The sequence below is a fragment of the Sphaerodactylus townsendi genome, linkage group LG14, assembly GCF_021028975.2.
Source record: "Sphaerodactylus townsendi isolate TG3544 linkage group LG14, MPM_Stown_v2.3, whole genome shotgun sequence".
NCBI classification, from domain to species: domain Eukaryota; kingdom Metazoa; phylum Chordata; class Lepidosauria; order Squamata; family Sphaerodactylidae; genus Sphaerodactylus; species Sphaerodactylus townsendi.
The window spans coordinates 28,457,582-28,474,712 of NC_059438.1; the positions used below are offsets into that span (position 1 = coordinate 28,457,582).

Consider the following 17,131-nt stretch of genomic DNA (forward strand, 5'->3'; position numbering starts at 1 on the left):
TATTTATTATTTTATTTTATTTTATTGGACTTTTATACTGCCCATCCCCGAAGGGCTCTGGGCGGTGTACAATATATAAGGATACAATATAAAAGCAAGTAGACAATTAAGAGCAGCGATAAAAGTTTACAAAACTGTAATTCTAATTATATAAAAGCTCAATGGGTTAAAATGGCGTCCAACATTCCAATAATAAAAATCCCTCCCCCCTCAGAAAGGGAGGCATGGTGAGTCTCAGTTGGTGACAGGCGGCCCAGGTGTCGGGGGCCAAGAAAGGGGGCACAATTAGCGGCTGGATCCTCCAAAGGCCCGGCGGAACAGCTCCGTCTTACAGGCCCTGCGGAACTCCCCAAGGTCCCGCAAGGCCCGGACAGCTGGGGGGAGAGCGTTCCACCAGGCTGGGGCCAGAGCCATAAAGGCCCTGGCCCATGTGGAGGCCAGCCGCATCACCGCAGGGCCAGGGACCACCAGTAGATTGGCCTCCGCCGATCGGAGAGGCCGTACAGGGACATATGGGGTGATGCGGTCTCGAAGATACGATGGTCCCAGGCCGCGTATGGCCTTAAAGGTCAACACCAGCACCTTGAAGATGATCCGGAACTCCACTGGAAGCCAGTGCAGCTGACGTAGTATAGGCTGGATGTGTTCCCAGGTGGCGCTACCTGTCAGCAAACGTGCCACTGCATGCTGGACCAGTTTCAATCTCCGGATCAAACGCAAGGGAAGGCCCGCGTAGAGCGAGTTACAATAGTCTAATCTGGAGATGACCGTTGCATGGATCACTGAGGCTAAGTCCGTTCGGGAGAGGAAGGGAGCCAGCCGCCGGGCTTGGCGGAGATGGAAAAAGGCAGCCCGGGTTGTATGGGCCACCTGGGTCTCCATTGAAAGAGACAAATCCAGGTGGACCCCCAGGCTGCGGACGGAGGGGGTCGGCGCCAATGTGACCCCCTCCCACACCGGCGGCTGGAAAGTCCCGTCCCCCCTCGCGGCCAAGCCAGAGGATCTCCGTCTTCGATGGGTTCAGTTTTAACCTGCTCTGTCGCAACCAACCAGCGACCGCCTCCAAACAGTGCTGTAGAGCTGCAGGGGCGGCGGCTGCTCCCCCCTCCATCAACAGAATGAGCTGCGTGTCATCAGCGTACTGATGGCAAATCAGCCCAAAACTCCGTACCAGCTGAGCAAGGGGTCGCATATAGATATTAAATAACAGCGGGGACAGTAACGCCCCCTGGGGTACGCCGCACTGAAGCGGGCACTTCCGGGAGGCCTGGTCCCCGCACCTCACTTGCTGATTCCGGCCCCGGAGAAACGAGGTTATCCATTGAAGGACAGTGCCCCGCACTCCGGAGGCGGCCAGGCGGTGGGCCAAAGGGGCGTGATCGACCACATCAAACGCTGCGGTGCGATCTAACAACACCAGCAGCGCCCGATCCGCCTCGGTCAAGCTGAATACGGAGCGTGTCTGTGACGGTGACGAGAACAGTCTCCGTCCCATGCCCAGCACGGAAGCCGGACTGGAAGGGGTCAAAAGCCGATGCGTCATCCAGAAAGCCTTGAAGCTGCTCCAACACCACTCTCTCAATTACCTTCCCCAGAAACGAAAGATTCGAAACGGGGCGGTAATTGGCCAGATCTCCTGGATCTAACGATGGTCTTTTTAAGAGTGGGTGGACCACTGCCTCCTTCAACCCATCCGGGAAGACTCCTTGCTCAAGGGAACCATTGAACCCCAGCTGTTTGAATGTAGTTTCAGGGGTTGCTGAATTGAATATAAGCTAAGAATATCTGCTAAGAAAAGCCCATGCTTTTTAATTAAATAGTTTTTGTATATCTGTTTGTAAGTATTCAACATTCATGTTTTTTTTAAAAAAAAAAACACGGCAAACTGTCAAATGGGAAGGAAAAAATTTGATATGGTCTCATTCCCACCAAAGGAATAGCCATCTTTTAGACATGCTTCAGTTTCTCTTCCCTCCAACAATACATGCAACAACCCCCTTCTAGTCTTAACAGGGCTAAAAACTCTGTCAGGCACACACTTCTTCTAGGGTTTGCTTCAGTACTGAAGGAATGACATCGACCATGGATGATTGATGGTGGGTTGTCAAATGGGAAAGAAATTGGTGATGTCAAAAGGGTCATTGATCAGGGAAGGGGAAAAAGATGATAATATCTTTTGCTACAGTACATGCTGCATGTGATGTATCATAGTGTGTTTATTTCTTTCAACACAAGAAGTTATGTTTTACTGAGTCAGGTCATTGGGCAGTTGATTTCAGATCTACTCTGACTGGCCATGTCTCTCTGGGGTCTCTGCTAGAGGTGTTCCACACCACCTCCTACCTGTCTTGTTAACTGAGCATGTTGGAGATTGAACCTGGAAACTTCAGTAGATTCACTAGTTCTGGGCCATGTTAAAGTTGGTTTAATTCCTGTTAGCTAGCTCACAGGAGTAGGCCATACTAAATAAAAGGATCCCATGGGTTTGTGCTTTCTCATCTTGATCACAGATGCGAGATGTCGTGGGTGCTGCCACTGCTGGACAAACATACTATCGGAACTGCATGGATAGCACAGTGAAGTATATGGCTTTCTACAAAATTCCCCGCTCTGTCCAGAATAGGGTCAAAAAGTGGTATGAATATACTTGGCACTCTCAAGGCATGCTGGGTAAGCCGAACCTACTATTTTTATTATCTTCCACTGGGGTACTTCAGACTATTTCATAATGTTTGGCTATGTGCTTTGCACAACTGTGACTTTGCACAATTGTCTGTCTTTCTAGGGCCCCTTCCGCACATGCAGAATAATGCGTTTTCAAACCACTTTCACAACTGTTTGCAAAAGGATTTTGCTATTCTGCACAGCTTCAAAGAGCACTGAAAGCAGTTTGAAGTTCATTATTCTGCATGTGCGGAAGGAGCCTAAATGTGGCCACTCACCTACTATTCTCTTTAGATGAAAACCTGCTGACTACCGTATGTCATCTTTGAGTGTGGCCTGCTTTGCTGTGGCCCACTTTCATGACCTTTTGTTTGTTGGGGCTTCTATGTAGTCCCACACTGGAACTGCATGAGTGCAGGGCAGCTGTGGAAAAGGTTCCCAAAGCTTTCTAATAGACTCAAAGAGTCTCTCTTCCTTCTGGCGCTTTCCCACCAATATAATCACATGATCAGGAGGTGGGACTCCATCCATTCTCTTTTTGTCACTGCAAAGAGGATCTCCATTGCTATTCTGTGTTTTTTTCCCTCACCTCATTCTTGAGGCTGCAAATTAGTTCTCTCATTAGTAGTTATTCTAGTGAAGAATAAACTACATGAAAAGAAGAAATGTTTCTGGATTTCCATTTTAGTGTTATGACTCAAAATGCCTCTTCAGGATCATGCCAACTGTACCTTCAAAATGGTAAATGCCCATTCTCTATGCCTTATCTGCCTGGGGGATCACACAGCAGAGCTGACTGCTTTGTGATCAATTTACCCTGAAGACCTGACTAACATAGCTGGACTCAAAAGAACTGTTTTTCAAAGGCTTTGTCTGGGTGCTAGCCTAAAGAAAGGCACTCTCCCCCTCCTTGGCTGTGTCAGCTCTTGAGGGGAGAAACCTGGAGGTGCTGCCTGATAGGAGCCTCTTTGAAAGGCTTAGTTATGCCTAAAGTGACTTTTTCCTGGCTGCCCTAAGTTTCAAGGTGAAATCCCTGAAAGTGTGGGCTAATAGAGCCTTTTCCATTCTTAATGGCTCTTTGTAAAAAGTGTTAAGTATCATATGTGTATATTTTTATCTGTATGTTGCTCCGTGACGTTGATCTTTTAGGAAAAGGGAGATATTCATTTAGAAAATGTATATATCATCTGTCCAGAGAACATGCTGAAGGTAGCTTGTAAAATAATACACGACAAAAATCATAAGAACAGCATAACATATTTAAAATCAACAAAACCATTAAAAACCCCTCTAATCATATGTTTTAAAATAAGGATTGGGAAGATATTTGGAAATCCTGGGAGAGCACAAGTGTACAACAGTGGAGTCACAGCCTGCCTCTGTAATACCTCCAGTTCTCTGAATGACTAGAATAAACATGGAGGGTGCCTTCCCTCCCTCTACCTTTTTGCACAAATCCACAAAAATGCTTCTAAAATGTTTTCAATCCACCACCCTTTACAACAATTTATGTCCACACTCGCCCCCTCCAAACAATTCCATTTTGTGATGTTTGCCTTTTATTTTGAGTTCATTGTGTGGAATCACTGCTTCAGTGCTTCACAGTAGGATGCTGCTGTGAAGGGAAGGCAGAGGCGTGGGAAAAATGCACAGGCAAATGAAGCTGTTTTCAAAACATTTCAGCCAGAGAATCATTTTAAAAGGGTTCTGAGGGTTTTAAGTGTTCTGAGGCTGAAAATGAATCATTTTGGGATAAAAACAATGTGAAACTCCACAGAGGAAACATTTTCTTTTCTGCCTCAAAAAGTGTTAAAGTGTCTGTGCGGAAAGGCCTGTTTAAGGAGTGAAAGACAGTTTTATTTCACAGGAGAAGCTGTTCGGGCAGATTTGGTTGCATTTTGAATCTGTGTGTTGTTTCCATCTTGTTCTTATGTTTTGGGTCCTTGCGGCTTGTTTCTGGTTAGCCTCCATGATTCCAAAGAGATAAGGAGACATATAAACATTTTAAATGAATACAATAACGTTTGCTCCCAAGACAGACTCTGGATAAGCCCATTTTCACACATAACCCAAAAGCTGCCAGGGAATGAAAACCCGTCTGCTTTTGTGTGAGTGTTGTCAGTGTAGGCGGGCAGAAGGCGGGCAGAAGGAAGCCATTTTCTAAAACTTTGTGGTTTGTTCTAACCAGCATGAATTTAACACTTGTTATAGCACATAGCTTTCTTGTGGTAAGTGTAAATGACTGGGGAAGGCAGTACCAAACCACCCCGCAAACATAGCCTACCTAGTAAACGTCATGATGCGAGTAATGCGATGTGTGAGTAATAACACAGTGGACTACTTTACTTTTTTTTCTAGCATCATGCATGAAAATGCTATAAGAGCTATACATTTGCTTGGGTATGTTTCAAAAATTGAAACTGTGGATCTCAGTCATCAGAAAGCTTGCTTGGAGATACTTCCTTTTTAAGACAATGACACCCCAGATTTTGCAGTCTGCGAGGATTTGACTTCAGATCCTTTGCAGAAGCTGCTTATGATAACATGGGGATGACTTTTGCAGATTTCTCTGCCATAAATGCAGAATTCATTACCTCAGTCTCCACCAATGCGTTTTTCAGAGCAGATGAATCTTTTGTTCAATGTTTTGTTCTACAGACGAGTCAGAGCTGCTGAGGCAATTGCCGGAAATGATGCGGCTGGACATCGCTGTCGACGTGAACTATGATATAGTGAGCAAGGTGCCACTCTTTCAGGTACCCTGTCTGTTTCCTCTGGCCTCAAACTACATAAATCCAGTGGTGGGATTCAACCAGTTCGCACCACTTCGGCAGAACCAGTTGTTAAAATGGTGCTTGTAAACAACCAGTTGTTAAATTATTTGAATCCCACCACCAGCACCGGTTGTTAAATTGTTTGAATCCCAATACTGCATAAATCCTGATAATGTTTGTATAAGACAAATAATTGCTCCTTTCTTTTGATTTAGGGTTGTGACCGACAAATGATTTTTGACATGTTAAAGAGGCTCAGATCTGTTGTTTACTTGCCAAATGACTACGTATGCAAGAAGGTAATAAACCCCACGCATGTTCAAGGAATGAAATGATCTGATGAATGTAAATTGAGCCACACTGAAAACCAGCTTGGAGGGCAGAATGACCCACTGGGCTGCATAATCACACTCTAAGAACATAAGAACATAAGAAAGAGCCTGCTGGATCAGAACAGAGTCCATCTAGCCCAGCACTCTGCTACTTGCAGTGGCCCACCAGGTGCCTTTGGGAGCTCACATGCAGGATGTGAAAGCAATGGCCTGCTGCTGCTGCTGCTGCTGCTCCCAAGCACCTGGTCTGCTAAGGCATTTGCAATCTCAGATCAAGGAGGATCAAGATTGGTAGCCATAGATCAACTTCTCCTCCATAAATCTGTCCAAGCCCCTTTTAAAGCTATCCAGCTTAGTGGCCATCACCCCCTCCTGTGGCAGCATATTCCAAACACCAACCACGTGTTGCGTGAAGAAATGTTTCCTTTTATTAGTCCTAATTCTTCTCCCCAGCATTCTCAATGTATGCATTGGTTTCAGGGAGAAATTGGCCGAGAGATGTACATCATTCAAGCTGGACAAGTCCAGGTATTGGGAGGACCTGATGGGAAGACGATCCTTGTGACCTTGAAAGCTGGATCAGTATTTGGAGAAATAAGGTCAGACAAACATACATATGTTTGTTCATACAATGTGAAATGTTTTAGACACTCCTTTCCTTCGGATTTAAAAAGGCGTTACTACTGAAGCTGAGATTTGTCATAGTCCCTTCCTCCATTTGACTTTTGCAACAACTCTGTGGGGTAGTTTAGGCTAAGGGAAGTTGCCAGGAAGGGCCCAGAAAGCTTGGCAAATTATATGGTTTGTATTCACATAATATTTGGATCAAATGTGAGGGGTCTAGAAGGTTACTCTTGGCAACTCTGAGACAGAAGAAGAGGAAGAGGAAGAGGAAGGAGGAGGAGGAGGAAGAGGGGTAGTAGTAGTAGTTGTTGTTTTGATTTATATCCCACCTTTCTTTCCTGTAAGGAGACTCAAGGTGGCTTACAAGCGCCTTCCCCTTCCTCTCCCCACAACAGACACCTTGTGAGGTAGGTGGGGCTGAGAGAGTTCAGAAGAACCGTGACTAGCCCAAGGTCACTCAGCAGGAATGTAAGAGTGTGGAAGCACATCTGGTTCACCAGATAAGTTTCTGCCCCTCAGGTGGAGGAATGGGGAATCAAACCCGGTTCTCCAGAGTAGAATCCACCTGCTCTTAACTACTACATCACGCTGGCTCAGGGCCATTTCCACACAAATTGTTTACAACATATCTTGCCACCAAGTGCTTTATTTTCTTTAATATCCTGCGATTTCCAGCCCCAATTGCAAGGCTCAGGGTGGCTAACAATATTCTAAACAACATATACAACACATATGCTACAACTTTTTCTTTGAATTCCTCACATTTTTTCCTCTGGTTACAGAAACTGTTTCCTTTCATTTTTCCTCCATTGTTTTCCTGAGCGCCTAAACCGTGATTTTTTTTAAAAAAATCCATTTTCAAACCAGCTTCCCTTTAGAGTGTGATTCTATTGAAATAGTTTTTATTTATCTGCCTCACTAAACACCTGGCCCTTATTCATACCCCCATGTAATCACCCAGCATCCATTTTCTCCCTCCCTTCCCTTTCTGTTTTCAAAAGGAATTTTTTAAAAATCCCATTAGCATATCCCATTAGCAATGTAACTGGGGCACAGACAGAAGCCAGGTCCATTGGATCAGTTTTGTGAATTTCATCTTGAATTAGCAATGTAAGGTTAAGGTGAAGATACACTATGTCTGCAGTTAGGCACAAGTGAAATTGACCAGAGAACTTGGTTTTGTAGGAGGAAATTGACAAGGAACTGCTGCAGTAAACATCCTGCATTACTGCAATTCATCATCATCATAGTTTATTTATGGTCATTGACCAGCAAGATCCAAAAGAATTAAAATCATAAAATTTACAGATATTGCAAATATACAGATTAAAACAGTTAACAAAATGGAGATAATAGGCATCAGGAACTCAGAACATCAGCTCAAGATAATGAGTGGAATGTCAGTCTAATAATAATTAATAATAAGGATTAGCTGGCAGAGCCAGTAGTGCTCTGTCGGGCCTTCCAACTTCAATTCTAATTTAACAAAAAAAATGTATTTGTGTGTGGGAGGGGGTGGGTGGCTTATATGTTCATCCTTTGATGAAAGGAGAAAGCACATCCTGACAGCTATGCAGACGCAGGTGAGGGCATTCACATCTACTCCAGAAAAGGGGCTCCCCTCTCCTATGTTAATGGACCTTTCCCTTCCTTTCATTTCCTTTGATGCTTGCAACTATAGATAACTAGGAATGACCCTGGCACCAACTCCGAAGTGGGTGGCAGGTGGCTGGTCTACTGCTGCTCAGACCTTGGGGATGCTTTCCTCCCCAACAGCTCTTTATTTCTGCTGTGTCTTTCTCACATTTCATGGAAAAAGGGGTGTGTGTGTGTGTGTGGTTGCTGCGTGGGGATAAAAACAGGGGCAACTGCAAGCGTGGTCAGAACTGGCTTTCACAAAGCCAGGTACGTGCTGTTGTTATTAATAAAGAATTCTGATCAAGATTCCAGAGTCCCTTATTGACTTCAGTCATAGAACCTGACAATAGCGACCCTGGCAATCCTTGGTCATCTCCCATCCAAATACTGACCAGAGCTGACCTTGCTAAGCTTCCTGGGCTAGCGTGGGCCATCCAGGTCAGAGCCCTTGGGTGGCACGTAAGCAGTAAATCACATTGGCAGTTCATGGGGAGCACTCTGGTGTGACATCAGGGAGGAGAAGAGTTGAACTCAGAGGATTAATGGGCCATCCTGTACTGTGGCTTATGTATTATCTAAAATGAGAATGGATTATTTTCCTTCAACTGAAAAAGGCTTTAATTATGCGGGAAGGCAGAAAAACTCTATTGGCTAAACAGTCCACACTTCTTGTAAAAATCTACACAAGATGAGCTTGCATCAACCACTTTTTAAAAAGAAATAACACACAGTAAACACACCCTTTTAGGAGTATTCCAGACTGACAGGATTCATGTACCTGGCACAAATCTGAGATACTTTTTTACGCAACAATCCAGCAGCCCCCTCCCTATTAGCACGTTGCCTTTAGGGCAGTATTTCTCCAGTCTTCCAATAGTACAGTGTTCTCTAACAGTAGTAACCATAGATATTACAAGTGTGAAGTACAATAGAGGAAACCCCTTTATTTGTTGTCACATATTTCCAGTTACACTCTGACATGGATGGCCCAGGCTAGTCTGATCTTATCAGATCTCGAGAGATAAACAGGGTTGGCCCTGGCAAGTTTTTGAGGTGGGAGACCTCTAAGGACTACTAGGGATGAGATGCAGAGACAGGCAGTGGGAAACCACCTCTGAACACTTCCTGCCTTGAAAGTCCTATGGGGTTGCCCTACGTTAGCTGTGTTTTGATGGCAAAAAACAGAAACAAAAATCCAGTCATTGTGGCTACCAGCATACCAGGAACAATGCTGGCTTCATAAACATACCATGATTTAATAAGGATTTGGGAACAAGGAGCGTGTTGGTTGGTTGGTTGGCTGACACTAGAGAAAACATAATTCTGCTGGAGTCGTTATCAGTAGCTCAAAATCTACTTCAGTAGCCTCTGCAAGAGAAGGAGAGAGCTTGCCATCAGAAGAGTGTGGTGTTAGGAGGAGATACTAGAAGGACAGAGGGACAGACTGGAACCAGGGAAGGCTGATCAGACCTGAAGCCCGTTCCAAGGACCTTTCCTAATCAAAAGGTCCTTGACTGACATCTCATGGACCTTTCTGGGTTGAAACTGCTTCTCATTAACACCACCTCAGCTAATGGAAAAGAGTCAATCATCCATAGTTCATACTGGATGAAAGAGCCAACTTTGGGTGCCTCCACACATCAGTCGATTCCCCACTTCAAAAATGAAACTAGATACAAACTGGGTAGGTTTGAGCACGTGCCTTTGGAGCATGATTTCAAGGTCCCCACCGCAGCTTTTGCCCCATAAGTGGCAGCAACGCAGCAGCCAGGCAGGAGTACCCACTGTCAGTGGATCAAACGTGGTTGTGGATACGTGGATATGACGTTTAGCGTTTCATTGTAATGCCTTTTACTCAGTGAAGCATTCAAACTGGCCCCATGTTGTTTCGTTTAGACGTGGATCTTTGCTCCGCGAATTTTTTTAAAAGGGCTGCGCGTGCATCGCGCACAGCCCACAGCTTCCTGATTGGACGAAAGGCTCCACGTCACTACCAGCAGCAGGAAAAACTAAACTAGATTCGCCCCCGAAATTCCCCACCGCTCCACATTCAGCACACGTTTTTTCAAAAGGTCTACTTTCTTCCAGGTTCTGAAATAACGCTCGCTGAGGGGGGTTGGGGGAACAGCAGCAGAGATGGGGTCAATCCATTTTCGGCGCTGGTGTAGTGGGGAGTTCTGCTGGAAACCTGGATATTTTCTGTGATGAGCACGCATCTAATCGTGAGTGGGGAATCGACCATCATTGGCTCACTATTATTGTGCAGTGGTGGCGAACCTATGGCACTCCTGATGTTCAATTGGCCATGCTGGCAGGGGCTGATGGGAATTGTAGTTCATGAACATCTGGAGTGCCATAGGTTCACCACCACAGTGCTATAGCAATCCTTTGCCACTGGATTGGCTTGTCTCCACAGGATAATCCATTTGCAAATGATTGGAAGGAGCCCGGGAATGCAGTCTCACTAATGAGTTACAGATTATTGAACTTGGATGCTGAGATTTGCTGTGTTGCTGAAAAATGCTGTGATGTCATTGAACCTGTGATAGATCAGATTTCGTCCTGTAGCATCCTCAGGTGGATTTGTTTGTTCTTTTTATCAGCTTGCTGGCTGTAGGAGGTGGAAATCGCCGCACAGCCAATGTTGTGGCTCATGGATTTACGAATCTTTTCATTTTGGACAAGAAAGATTTGAATGACATTTTGGTGCATTACCCAGAGTCTCAGAAGCTGCTGCGGAAGAAGGCCAGGTAGGGATGCCCAGGTGCTATGGGTTTGTTTGATGTAGAGAATCCAGTTGCCTTTGACAGGACAATGTCTCCTGTGTTAGTAAGTCTGTTCTATGGAAATCTCATGTTGTTAGCATTCAAGCCACAGTTTCAAGTTGTTTGTGAAATGTGTCCCAGACTAGCATCTATTGATTTTTATTTTTTTATTTGGATGTTTATATGCCACGTTTTCTCCTTTTGGGACCTGAAGCAGTTTACAGCATCATCTTCCCGTCCTCATTTTATCCTCACAACAACATTTTGAAATAAATTAGGCTTATGGGTGTGAGTGGCCTAAAATCAGTCAGTCAGCTTCCATGGTAGAGTAGGGATTTGAATCTGGGTCTCCCAGAGCCTAGTTCAACACTCTGAAGACTATAGCAGTGGTGGCGAACCTATGGCACGCATGCCAGAGGTGGCACTCAGAGCCCTCTCTGTGTGCACGCACGCACAGAGTGAGTCATGTAGGGGGAGCGGAAAATCACACACACACACCCCACACACATCTAAGAACATAAGAACATAAGAACAGGCCAGCTGGATCAGACCAGAGTCCAACTAGTCCAGCCCTCTGCTACTCACAGTGGCCCACCAGATGCCTTTGGGAGCTCACATGCAGGATGTGAAAGCAATGGCCTTCTGCAGCTGTTGCTCCCGATCACCTGGTCTGTTAAGGCATTTGCAATCTCAGATCAAAGAGGATCAAGATTGGTAGCCATAAATCAACTTCTCTTCTAGGCTGGCCTTGCTTCTGAGTAAACCCTCCTAGGGTCATGATTCACCCATTCGAAGCGTTGCACGGTTGCTTCACCAAGCTCACTCCCGAGTAACAAGCACCTTGGAGCAAACCGTTTTTTTTTTTATTAAAACCTCAGTATTCAGGTTAGATTGTCAGGTTGGCACTTTGCGATAAATAAGTGAGTTTTGAGTTGCAATTTGGGCACTCGGTCTTGAAAAGGTCCGCCATCACAGGACTATAGCATGCTTGCTCTCCTGGTATTTGAAGTCTGATGCTGGCAGTAGATTGGTTTTTCCAATGGTGCAAGGCTGCTTACTGCTCCCAAAGACCATTTGTTTGTTTCTTCAGATCCCCTCCACCAACAGGGCACATTCTTCCTCTAGCTCCAATCTCCTGCTTTTCCAAATCATTAGGAGTAAAGAGCCCTCTGCCCAAGCAAAGCTTTCACTTCCCTTTGCCATTATCCAATCCGTGAAGCAGACTGAGAGCTAGAACCACTGCAGCGATGAGAGGAACCACACTGAAATGCTATGGCTATTTACATCTTTTTGCCTCGGAATAATAGGCAATACTTATACACAGCTAGATTAGCAAGGCCAGTCAATACAGATTAATAAACATGCAGAATACCACAGAAGTAAATTTTGTGTGCCATATGATTGCTGATTTCAAAAGCATTCTCCCCTTAGCCCATCGCCAAGAAATAATGCTTGTAAACCAAGGGAATATCTCCACATGGAGCTCGGAGCAGGGCAGGTCTGTTCAATTCTGGGCTCAGATTGGCTGGGTCCAACTTTAAATTGCAGGCCTTGAGGCTGCAGTTTGAAGCTCAAACCAAGCCATGCTGACCCCAGGATCGAACTGAGCAGTCAGGCTGACCGGCTCCAGCTTTATACTGTTGGCCCCACCCCAGAAGCTGTGAACTGAATTGGGCTACCCAGTGGTGGGATTCAGCAGGTTCGCACCACTTCGGCAGAACAGGTTGCTAAAATGGTGCTTGTAAACAACCAATTGTAACTCACCTCAGCTAATGGAAAACAGTCAATCATCCATAGTTCATACTGGATGAAAGAGCCAACTTTGGAGCCATGCTGGATGAAAGAGCCAACATTTCGCCTGCATCTGTGGCTGGCATCTTCAGAGGTGTATCACAGACTTCCCTCAGATGCAGGCGAAACACGAGGAACAAGATCCACCAGACCACAGCCACACAGCCCAGAAAACCCACCACAACTAGCTGAATCCGGCCATGAAAGCCTTCGACAAACCAGTTGTAAAATTATTTGAATCCCACCATTGGCTACCCCTGTTTTTAAACTGCCATTCCTTGCAGCTGCTGTACGGCTGAAGGAGCCACCTCACCAAAAAACATATTGTGTCGTCAGACTCTCACAGTGATTTGACAGGTGCTTGGATGCTTAAATACTTGCGGACGTGACTGATTTTCCTTTCTGTACTAGGCGAATGCTGAAGAATAACAGTAAACCCAAAGAAGAAAAAGGGATGCTAAAAGACGTGCTGATCATTCCTCCAAAAGCTGGGACTCCAAGACTCTTTCAAGCAGCCCTCATGGCAGCAGGAAAGATGGGGGGCAAGGGACGGTTGGCTCACATCCGATGGAAACTGAAAGAACTGAAGGCGTTGCAGGTACACACAATGTGATGCATGCTGATTCCCCCCTCACATTTCGAGTTTTGAGAATGGAAAGTGGTAAGCACCACAAAATGGCTTCCAGTAGGGCAAGGCTAAGTCTGAAAGGTCTCCTGTTCCACAGCCCCATTTGCTTGGGGAGAAACTGGGAGGAGAAATTGGGGTGGGGGGTGGGGACGTGTTGCTTCAGTACCATGACATCACTACTGGCACAAATCCAGAAATTATGTCATAGCTTTGCATTGACATCACTTCTGTGTTTCTGTGGGAAGTGACACCACAGCTTGGGTCCTCTAAGTCTCCCACCAATTACCCGCTCTGGGATCTTGGACCAAGATCTGGAAGAGCTTGCATTAGGCTCATCAGCCCAGATTGGTACTGGGGGAAATGGCCAGTACTGGAGGGGGGGTGGCTGCCTCAGCTGCCAAGTCCACAGCAAGGTCACCAGCCTAGATCAGCACTGCGGGAAGTGGTCAACACTGGGTGTGATGACTGCCTCCGGTGACGAGTGCACAGCAGGCTCTCTAGTCCAGATTAATATCGTGGGGGGGGGGGGGAGGCTCACCAGAACAGACTGGGAGCAAGGTGGGGTGAATGCTTGGACTGGTGAGTCCATAGTGGGGTAGGGTGGGTACCTGGCTGGAGCAGGGAGTGGCATAGTGGTTAAGAGCAGGTGCATTCTAATCTGGAGGAACCGGGTTTGATTCCCCGCTCTGCCGCTTGAGCTGTGGAGGCTTATCTGAGGAATTCAGATTAGCCTGTACACTCCCACACACGCCAGCTGGGTGACCTTGGGCTAGTCACAGCTTTTTGGAGCTCTCTCAGCCCCACCCACCTCACAGGGTGTTTGTTGTGAGGGGGGAAGGGCAAGGAGATTGTAAGCCCCTTTGAGTCTCCTACAGGAGAGAAAGGGGGATATAAATCCAAACTTTTCTACCTGGATTGGTGAGCTCACAGTTGGCTTGCCAGGTGAGATCAAAAGGGGGGGGGTTACCTCAGTGGCTCATAACCTCATAAGCCCCCAGCTGCATGTTTGACACCGCTGCTAAAGAATCCCACACGCCAGGTTTCAGGAGAAAGTCTTCTACAGCTTTGTCAGCTGAATCTCCGCTCCCCAATCCCAGGACCTGTTTTCCTAGAGAATGTATACTGCCCCAGGCTCCTATCAGTGCCAACATCCTGCCTTCGTCTTCCAGGCTGCCAGTTCCTCTCCCATCGCACCAAAATCACCGGCCAGTCATAGTTCACCAGCTGGTTCAAGGAAATCAGATGATCTCAGAAGTGAGAAGGCTGCGGTGATGTCTCCTGTCCCCTCCGTTCTCATTCGTGTGACTCCGGCACCTGGGGATGATCAACAGACGCTCTCTGTAGAAAATGAAGTCAAAGAAGAAAACAACAAGTAGAAGCTGCCCTATAAATGAGAACGCCGGACCCCGTAGAATTCCACTGCTGCCATGAACTGCAAGCCAGAAACCAAACAGAAAAATTTAGCCGCTTCCACCGACTATAGATCATCGCAATAGGTTTGCATTGTAACTGGAAATATTATTCCAGGTGTAAAATTGTAGGTGTACAGAAAATGTAGTACTCTTCAGATTGCAAATCACAATTATTTATGTAAAATAACTTTTTTCATGGTTTTGCTTTTTCCTCCCCCCCGCCCCCAGTCATGTTGCAGCTCACTTATGGAAATCCCATGGAATTTTTGAGTCCAGAGAGATTCAGGGGTGCTTTGTCACTGCCTGATTCTGCATAGCAACCCTGGAATTCCTTGGTGATCTCCGGTCCAAATAGCAGTTAGGGTCAACCCTTCCAAACTGCTGAAAGCTGATGAGATCGGGCTATCCTAGGCTACCCTGGTCAGGGCTTTTGTTCAAGCCTCTTGGATGGAGGTGAGGATCTCCCTCAAACCTCAAAACATGTCTACGGGCAGTTCAGTGAGAGCAGTGATGCTTAGCACGTCTGCATCAGCAATATGAATGGACGTTTCCTGGGTGTGAATTCACTGGTTTAACTAACAGAAGCCATAAAATCTTACGAGAGCAATCCTGAGCGGGTTTGCTCAGGCTCTTTCCGCACATGCAGAATAATGCACTTTCAATCCACTTTGCAGAATAGCAAAATCCACTTGCAAACAATTGTGAAAGTGGATTGAAAGTGCATTATTCTGCATGTGCGGAAGGGACCTTAGAAGTAATTCCCATCGACTTATTCCCAGGAAAGGGTTCTTAGGATTGCAGTCTTAGAGTTTATGCAAACAGAGGAGGATGACTTCAGTGTTCAGAGCACTCTGTGAACTGGAAGAAAATGTTATTCCTTCTGACAAAATGCCTGCCTTTTCACTAATGCCGGTGTCACTCAAGTAGCAGGGTGATGATCCTTTGTTAAGCAAGATATTTTCTTCAAGTCAGCGATGATCAGCTGATAGGCCTTCCATGGGAGCAGAAGTAAGAAGAAATCTAGAGTCCCCTTAAAGACTAAGAATCAAACTACCTGCTACGTTTTATACAAGCTTTCCATGGGGACTTGCAGTCATCTTAGAACTGTGAGTCCCGCCCGGTGATTACTGTGTGTAGAAGTGCCACACAGATCTGATTCTGATGAGGACCAGAAAGCAGGGGGCAGGGCCATGAAATGGAGGCACTCATGGAAAAAGCAGAGAGAACTCCACTTATTTGGGTGACTGTGCTTCCCAAGTATGCAGAAAAAAATATTAATTTGTAAGATTTAAAAGACCTGCTGACTACCATCCTGAGGAGACTGAAGCATGCTCTTTGTTCTCTAAAAGACCCAGACAGTTAGGAACTGTCAAGGACAAACCTGATAGTAATACTTTGACTATGGAAGCTCCTCCCTTAAGAAGCTTGTCCCATCTTGAGCAAGTGACAGGTACTAGAGCAGGGTGTCCAACTCTGGTGCTTCGGATGTTCATGGACTACAATTCCCATCCAGCAGGGGCTGATGGGAATTGCAGTCCATGAACATCTGAAGTGCCAGAGTTGGACACCTCTGTACTACAGAGTTGGGCCAAGATCTGGGAGACCTGTGAATTCAAATCCTTAGGGCCCTGAAGCTTGTTGGGTGATCACAGGTCAGTCATTGTCTTTTAGTCTAACCTACCTCACAGGATTGTTGTGAGGATTAAATGGAGAAAGTGGAACTATATGAACCACCAGAAGCTTCTACCCTGTTTCCCTGAAAATAAGACATCCCCGGAGAATAAGACGTAGTAGAGATTTTGCTGCAGTGCTAAATATAAAGCATCCCCTGAAAGTAAGACGTAGCAAAGTTTTTGTTTGGAAGCATGCCCGTCAAACAGAACACCAGAGCATGCAGCTGTGGAGTGGAAAAATAAGACATCCCCTGAAAATAAGACATAGCGCATCTTTGGGAGCAAAAATTAATATAAGACACTGTCTTATTTTCTGGGAAACATGGTAGTACTTGATGGATCCTCATTGGTCTTCTGCAGGTCTTTGGAAGATACATTGTTTGATATATTGGTTGGATTCCCCTGGATGTGGAATGGTGCCTTGGAGGTAGTTTATAGGAATGTGGGCCTATTCTTTTCTTAACTGCTGAACTGCTGTCATCTGCTATATATTTGCTGGTCTAATTGCTGTAATTCGAGATACTGTATTTATACTTCTAGAGTATTTTAAAGTGTTATCAAATTATTGTAACCTGCCTCAAGAATCCAATTGCCAATGGAAAGTTGGGACATAAATGGTTCAAATCAAATCAAACTGTCAGTCTGTGTTTATTATTGCCCATAAGCGATACATAAACAGACCAAACAAAATAAATTAGCCTAAAACCATATCTCACCATATACAATTTATCCTAGCACATGAGGGTTGGAAGTTGTCAAGAACATTATATACAGGTTGTTATCGTAGCAGAGGACAAAAATGCCGCAACTTGTACAGTGATTCTTTGGTC

General features: G+C 45.6%; 1 protein-coding gene across 3 annotated transcripts in view; it reads left to right on the top strand.

The window, feature by feature from the left end:
• LOC125443784 (cyclic nucleotide-gated cation channel beta-1-like) overlaps positions 1 to 16,370 on the top strand; it is a 34,868-nt gene extending 18,498 nt beyond the window's left edge. For all 3 annotated transcript variants that reach the window (XM_048516098.1, XM_048516097.1, XM_048516099.1), the window contains 7 exons: positions 2,511 to 2,670; positions 5,323 to 5,420; positions 5,654 to 5,737; positions 6,251 to 6,369; positions 10,636 to 10,782; positions 13,000 to 13,186; positions 14,386 to 16,370. In XM_048516098.1, the coding sequence (XP_048372055.1) occupies positions 2,511 to 2,670; positions 5,323 to 5,420; positions 5,654 to 5,737; positions 6,251 to 6,369; positions 10,636 to 10,782; positions 13,000 to 13,186; positions 14,386 to 14,592 (1,002 nt within the window). In that variant the 3' untranslated portion in view covers positions 14,593 to 16,370. The remainder of the gene's footprint in view (positions 1 to 2,510; positions 2,671 to 5,322; positions 5,421 to 5,653; positions 5,738 to 6,250; positions 6,370 to 10,635; positions 10,783 to 12,999; positions 13,187 to 14,385) is intronic.
• The last annotated feature ends 761 nt before the right edge of the window (positions 16,371 to 17,131 follow it).